The 8654-nt window shown below is 44.2% G+C and overlaps 1 protein-coding gene across 1 annotated transcript in view; it reads left to right on the top strand.

Annotated features, from left to right (window-relative positions):
- The first annotated feature begins 1879 nt into the window (after positions 1 to 1879).
- The window catches only part of GALNT5 (polypeptide N-acetylgalactosaminyltransferase 5), a 48005-nt gene continuing 41230 nt past the window's right edge, over positions 1880 to 8654 (top strand). Inside the window, exon 1 of the mRNA XM_036421838.1 lies at positions 1880 to 3853. Within this exon, the coding sequence (XP_036277731.1) occupies positions 2367 to 3853 (1487 nt within the window). The 5' untranslated portion in view covers positions 1880 to 2366. The remainder of the gene's footprint in view (positions 3854 to 8654) is intronic.

Raw genomic sequence — 8654 nt, 5'->3', positions numbered from 1 at the left:
CATCATGCAGTCATTTATTCGAAATCCAGCTCCTCCACTCTCTACCAGTTGTGTCACCTCTCTAAGCTTTTGTTTCCTTGATAACAAAGTATAGTTATAATTTTGGCTTCCTCATTGTGTGTGTGTGTGTGTGTGTGTGTGTGCCCACGATATCCCAAACACTTTGCTCGGTTCTCAATAAAAAGAGCTAGACAAAGTGTTTGGAATATCTTAAACATACACACACATACACACACACAGGCACATGCACACATGCATAGAAGCTAACACCAAAGCCTGTGTTTTTTATCATGCTGGTGTTCAGAAACCTGTGCTTCCCCTAAGGACAGTGCCCTCTCTTCACTTCTATGCTTTGGCTAATTTATCTACCTTTCACCACCGAACTAATATTTATTTTCTTAGACTACAGTCTGAGCAGAGATTGTTAAGTTTTTACTCGTCCCTAAGGCCTATGGATAGCTTCTTCAAAAGTCATTGGTGCGTTTTAAAACCAAACTGCATCCCCAGAGAATCTGGGATATTATTCTCTCATTATTGCTTGTTGAGGATTCTATATGTGCCTACCTGCTTGTGTTCACCTACCGGATTGTAAAACCTCAAAGGCATGAAGTATGTCTTTTTATTCAACATTCTTGACACCAAACACAGCACCTGAACCATGGAAAACACCCAATAGATATTGGAAGGATGGAGGAGGCGAGGCGAGGGGAGGCTCATGGAGGAAATGGCGGAGCTACCAAGGTTGCAGTCCCTGTGGGTATTCCAAATCAGTGAGCAGTCTCTGAATAAAAAACAAACAAACAAACAAACAAACAAAAAACAGTTATGGATCCAAGAAGCCTACCATAGCTGCGTTTATCAGGGTTCCCTCCCTTGAGCTGACGTATAAACTTAAAGGCCAAGTGCTGCCAAGGCAGTGTGTAAGTATAAAGAATTCAGAAGCTTTCCTTCTTCCTTTCCCACGTTTTTGGGAGCCTGAGATGATGTCAAAGCAGAGACACTATACTCCTCAGATATGAGAGTGGTTAAGTGGCATGGCCATCTGCAGATCACACCGATGTGCTTCTCAAAGTGTATGGACAACGCTGATCACAGGTGATGTTAAAATGCGGGTTATGATTCAGTTGTTAAGTTTTACTCTGTATGAGAAGGAATTTCCCAAAAATTCCATGTTCAAACCCCACCCTCCAAAAAAACAAAAAACAAAACAACACACACACACACACACACACACACACACACACGCACACAAACAAACAAAACTAAACAAACAGAAAACAGTGAGGCATTGTATTGTAGGCCAGTGATTCTCATCTTTGGCTTTACATTAGAAAGACTTGGAAAGATGGACTGTCATCTCCTCTTCTCCCCCCACCAATTAATCAGAAATTAGAGGGGCTTCCTCAGAGTGATTTTAAGGCAAAGCCTATGTGGGAACCGCTCAGCTACCAGTGCCACTCAAAGTCTGGTCCAAATTCAGTGCAATTGGCACACTGATGGTCTGTGATAAGATAAGCATCTGAACTGAGAGTACGACTTTAGAAACTTTTACAGCAATATGACGTTATTAAATAAAGTAACAAAAATAGATGGACCCGTTTAAAATAAACAGTTGACTAACAAACATTTGAATAACCCTCCAAGGAAGGCTTACTTACACATCCACCTCTGGAGGTGAGAGTATGCTAGGCCCCTCTGTAAGCTGCTGCCTCTTAAAGCTGAAACGTTAAGGTCAGTGATTAATTGCTCAGGCAGCTCATTGGGAGACCTGGGTACAACAGGGTTAAGGAGCGGGAATGGGGGAGGTGGGGTTGCAAACCGGGAACACATGCCCTCCGAGTGAGATAGCTTTCTTTCCCTTTATTGCCCGGAAAACATACACACGCTCACATAACACGGGAGGTGAGAGCTGAATGAAGTTTTCTGGGTAATGGCTTGAAATGTTTTCCTTATGAGAAGCGGTGTTGAGTTACAGCGTGCAGGCTGAAAACTGGGAGGAGAGAAGCAGCAGCCCCAGCCCGGCCCCCACCTTTCCTTGGGCTTGTAGGAAGGTGGACATGGGCTCCCGGAGACAAGACGAGTGATATGTTGAACTCTCTGGCAGCTGGCATCAACTGCTCCAAGAGTGACCCAAGGACAGAGCTCCGCAGGGTTGAGCCAGGGGCCAGCCCAGCGGGCACAGATGCGCTGCTGTGAAATGCCACGCAGGCAGAGACTGACAAGCGGTAGGAGCTGAGCTTTCCCCTTGGACTGCTGTTTCCTGCTGTGTTCAGGGGAGGGGGGCGCCTCCTGGCAGCTCTGCTGCTGCTGCTGCTGCTGCTGCTGCTTCAGCTCCCTCTGCACTCAAGGTAAGCAGCCTCTAAGGGATGGCAGGCAGCAAGGGAAGCCTTTGTACCATGAACAAGATCCGAAAGTTTTTCCGCGGAAGTGGGCGAGTCCTGGCATTTATATTCGTAGCTTCTATCATCTGGCTGCTCTTTGACATGGCAGCTCTCCGCCTCTCATTCAGTGAGATCAACACTAGGGTGCTTCTGAAGGAAGACGTAGTCAGAAGGGAAAGGATAGAGTTCAGAGTTCAGCCTGACCAAATGAAAATTCTTTACAGCAGCAGGAGAGAGAGAAAGCCCCCATTCAGGGGCACCGGGAAAGTGCTATGGGGCAAAGAGAACTTGAGAAAGACGGAGGAGCATGGGCTCAAGATTGAAGATGATTTGGACCAAATCCAGAAGGAAAGACGGATACAGAAAGTTCCAGGAAGTGTCAAGATTGCACCTTTGTGGCATCCTGCACATCTACAGACCTTTCCTGTGACTTTTACCAAGCCCATGACAGAGGTACATGCCATCACACCTGAAGCCTATTCTCGCCCTGTGACCACAAAGCAAATGATAGTTCAGGGGGCTCAGAAAACCACATTCATAGCAGCCAGAGGAACTCCATCGCCCCAACTATCTCTAAACGCAAGACCTTTTGGTATAATCCAGGAGGCCCAGAAGAGACATAGTCACAGCAGTGACACATCAAAACAAGCCGCTGAAAGGAACCTGGATGTGACCATCAGGTTTAACAGTGACAGACCAAACCAGATATCTCAGGCCGTAGCAAATGAGAGGACATTCTCTGCCAGTCCACCAGTGCCAAAATCTAGGGAAGCCTTAACCTTAAATGAAACTGAGGCTCAGAGAAAATATCCAACCGCATATAAACACAGAGCCAATAAGAACCTTCCCTTTCCCAAGTTCTCTGCCAATTTAAATCACTTACAGAAGCAATCTATTAATGAGGCACAGTTGGGAGACTTGCCAAGGGATGATGGAGCCAAAGTGGCTGGTGGGAAGAAATTCAACTTTTCTGAAAGCCATGTTGTGATTATAACGAAGGAAAAGGAGCTAAAGACAAACACCAAACAGATCCCTCATCCTAAAATGAAAACTGTATTTCCTTTCGTATTGGGTGAAGGACAAAGAAAACACATTTCCAAGAACAGAAGTGAGGCATCCTTCTCTTCACTAGCTCAACAGAGAGCAACAGTGTCTCACACTAATCACATCTTAGCTGGAGGACTAAAGTCAACAAAAATCAGCTTAAATGCCAAGGTCCAGCAGGAAGAACTCAATCAAAGGCATACAAAAGCCCTTTCACCTAAAGACAGCAAAATGCACCAAGTATTAAGGATCGATCAGACACTTTCTCCAAGGGACCCCAAAGCCCCAGGGCAGTTTGGACGTCCTGTGGCTGTGCCCCAGGGAAAGGAGAAGGAGGCAGAAAGAAGATGGAAAGAAGGAAACTTCAATGTCTACCTCAGTGATTTAATCCCAGTGGACAGAGCCATTGAAGACACAAGACCTATTGGGTAAGATCCATTTTTCTTCTCTTTCCTCCACACCAAGTGTGTTGGTTCTGATGTAGAACATAGCTATTTCTAGATAATTCTGTTTGATTCTTGGTAACCTAGAGAATGAAAGCAATATAAATCACTAGACATAGTCCAAATAGTCTACCACCCACAGAAGGTAAAATTCCAATTTTAGTACTAGGATACCACTGTGCTCTCTTCTTACTCTTATCTCTCTGAGACTTTGGCTCTCACCCCTGTTACCTTATGTTTCATTTCCTTTCATCTATTGCAAACATAGAAATGATTAGATGAATTCAATTCTTGATAAGATGTGTATGAATGACAGAACTTAAAATGTCATTCCACTAGAAGAGTGACAATGAAGTGAATTCTCAATTTCAAAACTTTACAATGTTAGCAGGTTTGTTGAGAATATATTTGGGAATGGAGCACAGATAAGGCCTCCCTAAAATCATATCTTAACCAGCAAAATTCTGCCTAATCATGACAAATGATTACAAAAATATCAAGTGAAAAATGACTTTTCTCCCTAAAATGTAATATCTGTTGGAGGTAAGGATCTTAGACGGCTCAGGAGTTCAGTTATACAGGAACAAGATGGTTGAAAAAAGTCAATCAGCCAATAACTAGCAAAAACCTATACAAGAGCATAATAATAACTGCGTGTATTTCTAGAGTTGCACCATTTACAAAGAGTCCGCCTGCATATCACATGGACTTCTTAAAAGTCCTAGAAAAGAAACTGCAGATATTATGGGTTCAAATGAACAGATGAGGGGCCCAGAAGTTATATCACTTTCCCAAAGTAGCATAGCTCTAAAGCTGCCCAAGGAGCCTTCGTAAACCCGTGTTTCAAGGAATTAAATTCCTATGCCTACATCACCAGAAGGCAGATTGAGCCACAACCATATGGTCTGACTCAAGTACAGTTGGATCCCCACCTCTTTTTAATTCTCTCTCTCATAAGTTAGGGTTCTTCGTATCCATTAACATCAAAGCCCCTTGATATACAGGTCCCTGAGCCAAAGAATCTTTGCCTGGAATTTGGAGTTAGGGGCTGTCAAGATTCTAGTGCAGCACACTTGGTATGTAAATGAGGACTTTGTTTGGCCTCAGTAGAAAACTCTCTTTTTGTGACCTGGGTAGTTAGAATTACCAGGAGGAAGGCAGAAATCACTGAGCCTGTGTTCAGATTAGTAAGTAGAGCCTCTTCATTATGATGCAGGCCACACTCTCTTAGCCTTCGGCAGATGACCTTCAGACATGCACTAGTTGCCTGCATAGACCAACTACTGTGCCATTCGTGTTCTTCACTCTAGTGAAACTCACAGACTCTGAGGAGAACACAAATGTACCAAAATAAAGACAAAGAAACCAAGGACCCAGGAAGTTAAATTGTCAGTGATAACAGGACCAGTAATTGTAGAGTAATGATTAAAATCCATGCTCAAAAGTATGCTGTATGTTATCTGCCATCTCTTGCTACTTATTACCCCCTGCCCTCCCAAAAGGATCTTAAAACTTATGGTGGAGCAGCTCTGATCTGAAGTTTTGTATATTACATATCACATGTATTTTATATGATTTATATACATATATGCCAGCTTTGAACATTAAGTATGAGGGAGTGCAGGAATAGTGAAAGTAGCTCCATTTCAGTATTCCTTCAATAGCCAGCAGATTGCTACGGATCCTGGGGGAAAATCAGACGTGCACAGAAGCAGAGGCTGAAGTTCCAAAGGCCAATTGTACAAGGGCCAAAGCAAGTAATAATGGTGCTATTATGCATGTGATTTATTGACGACTTGCTGACTCCCAGCACTTACTAGTTCCTGAAATTTGGTCCACGGAGGTTAGCAGCCCAGGAAAGTTACTTTTACAGTCATGTTCTGTCTTTGGAAGGAGGTTGTCCCGACTGCAGGAGGAACTGACACGTGTGCTTGAGAGGATGAGTCAGACAGCATGTGGCCAGTCCCCTCCCTTTTATCACATAACCCACCTTGGCTAAACACAGCTGCTCTCTGCGAGTTGCCTACCTGATGCCACTCCACCAACAGGATAGAAGTGACAGTTGAGTCACCAGGGATCCTATGCCTGGGACCCCCTAAAGTATTTACAGTCCTTTTGTGTCATGTTTCCTTGAAAAAGAACATTTTTTTTCCTTTTACTCAAATGTGCCAACTACAAATATGTGTAAAAATATCTATTTATATGGATAAAGGTTGGAAGAAAACACAAATGAAAAATATTAGCAGGCATTGGAGTGAAGTTTTCTTACTTTGATTTTATTTATTTGCAGCCTTGTTCACAAAGTATATGAGAAGGCTTTAAAAATATACATTAAGATCTTTTTAAGATAAAATGTAAAAGTAAGCATAAGAGAAAAATTGTTATAGAATATAAGAGAAAGTGTGTGTGTGTGTGTGTGTGTGTGTGTGTCTGTGTGTATGTGTGTGTGTGTGTGTGTGTATGTGATAGAGGGGGGGGGCCCCCTAGCCTTAAAATTAGCCATAGTAGCATCCCACTGAAGTCTTTACATCTTAAGAATTCTGTGAACTCTCTCCCTTGCTGCCTTTTACATTTCCTCCACATCTCCCATTACAGATGGATTAACACTGTTACTGATACATCATAACTACCAATTGAATATAGATTGAATTAAAAAAAAAAGGAGGGGGGATAAAACCGTAGATTTGCTAGTAGGTTTATTTAATATATTCCCATCAATAAAGATAATAATAACTAGTTACTAGTTATTATCTTCTTAAGGATGATTTAGTAGATATGGTGGGAAGAGGTTGGCATTGAGGAGATGAGGCAGGCAGGACAACCTCGTCTGCTCTAAAGTCAGACGCTCTTTTCCAAATCTGATCTTCCCTCCTTTTCTCCTGAGTCCCCAGAAACCATCTCTAAGATGTTAAGACACAATCATGGTCTTTTCCCAAAGCACCGGAACTCCTTTCTGTTTTCAGCATTTTCCCCACTGTCCTTCTCAGTGACACCTGTCTCTGCCCCTTGCAATGTAGCTACAGTTTTCTGGATGTGACATTCTCTCCAATATAGGCCCTCAGCTTGAGAAAAGTTAGTCTCACTACCCTTTCGTACATATTATTATAGTCATTACCATCCACTAGTGTTTTTATAAGCTAGTCCCTTCCCCCAGTCTCCCCCCAGCCTCCCCTTGCACAGTCCTCACCATTTCCCCCCACACATTTTAATTGGATACTGCTCCGAATCCAACTGTAGCTTATGTGCACCTGGACCACAATGTGATGTAACCTCCACATTCCAATGACACCCCCCACCCCCCCCAATGCTCTTGTGGTCACTGAAACACTCCTTGTTGCCTGCTCTGCACTAACTGGAGCCTTGAGAATCTAGTTTGCCTTCTCCGTGAAATTTTAAGCTTCTGGGAAAAACTCTTGCATTTTATTTTGTACTCCTTAGCACTGAGCAGTGTTGTGCACTCAAAAGATACAAGTTTACACAATATGGCTTTCAAAGGTCTGTTGCTCGGCCAAAATGGGTTTGGCTCAATGGGTAGAACGTCGGCCTGCGGATTGAAGGGTCCCAGGTTCTATTCCGGTCAAAGGCATATACCTTGGTTGCGGGAACAGCCCCAGTGGGGGGTGTGCAGGAGGCAGCTGATCGATGTTCCTCTCTCATCGATGTTTCTAGCTCTCAATCCGGCTCCTTTCCTCTCTGTAAAAAATCAATAAAACACATTTTTTAAAAATATGTTTTTTATTGATTTTAGAGATAGAGGAAGGGAAAAGAAGAGAGAAATAGAAACATCAATGAGAGACAAATATCAACATCGAGTGGCTGCCTCCTGCACGCCCTCAACCTGGGCACACGCTCTCATGGGGACTCGAACCCAGTGACCTCTTGGTGCATGGGTCTACATTCAACCACTGAGCCACACTGACCAGGCTAAAATGATTTTTTTAAGTTAATACTTTTTATAAAAGTAATGAGAGGTAACTATTCCAATGAAGCTTGCAATGAGTTTTCATAAATTAATAATTCTTTTATAATTTTTCATTTTGAATATTGGGAATATGCTAGTATCAGATTTAAGGTAAACATGTCCTGTTCTAACATTACAATATATTCATTAGTTCATGTTTATTCTTTAGTGCATATTTTTGTTACTAGGGGCCCAGTGCACCTTGAAAGGATTTGTGGGCCGCGAGGCTGCGGTGGGCACAGTGGCGGGTCTGGCCCATCCTTCGCACCCCCTTTCACAGCAGCCCCTTTCACAGCAGCCCCTGGTCCCCTGTCTGCCAGAAGTCCCCTCCTACCACCACCGCTGCTCCCATGCACTGACAGTGCTGGCCCCACTCGCACCCGCTGATGGAGCAGAGCCATTGGGGCCAGTGCCAGCAGCGGGGGCGAGCAGGTCCATAGACAACAGTGGGTGAGAGCAGTGGCTGCTGGCCCTGCTCGCCCTTCAGGAGCAGGGGGAGGTGGAGACGCTATGAGGAGCAATCCTGGTGGCCAGTTGCCACTCCTACCCGCTGATGGCACTGAGTGATCAGGGCCAGTGCCAGGAGCTGGCAGCCAGTGTGAGCACAGGGTGGGACCACAGTGTGGGGGAGCAAAGAATTTTCAATAACTACCAGAGGCTTTCCCCGATGACAATGACCGGTGTCCCACCTTGGTCTGGTGCCCCTGCTCACCTGTTCCACCATACCACTGTGGCCGATGTCCACCATGTTCTGCACATGCCTCCCGGTGGTCAACACACGTCATAATTACCAGTTGTTCGGTTGTTCACTGTTTGGTCTATTTG

Source organism: Pipistrellus kuhlii, unplaced genomic scaffold (assembly GCF_014108245.1).
Source record: "Pipistrellus kuhlii isolate mPipKuh1 unplaced genomic scaffold, mPipKuh1.p scaffold_m20_p_7, whole genome shotgun sequence".
Taxonomy (NCBI): Eukaryota; Metazoa; Chordata; class Mammalia; order Chiroptera; family Vespertilionidae; genus Pipistrellus; species Pipistrellus kuhlii.
The sequence above is the reverse complement of the archived record's forward strand: the minus strand, read 5'-3'. Positions and strand labels throughout refer to the sequence as shown.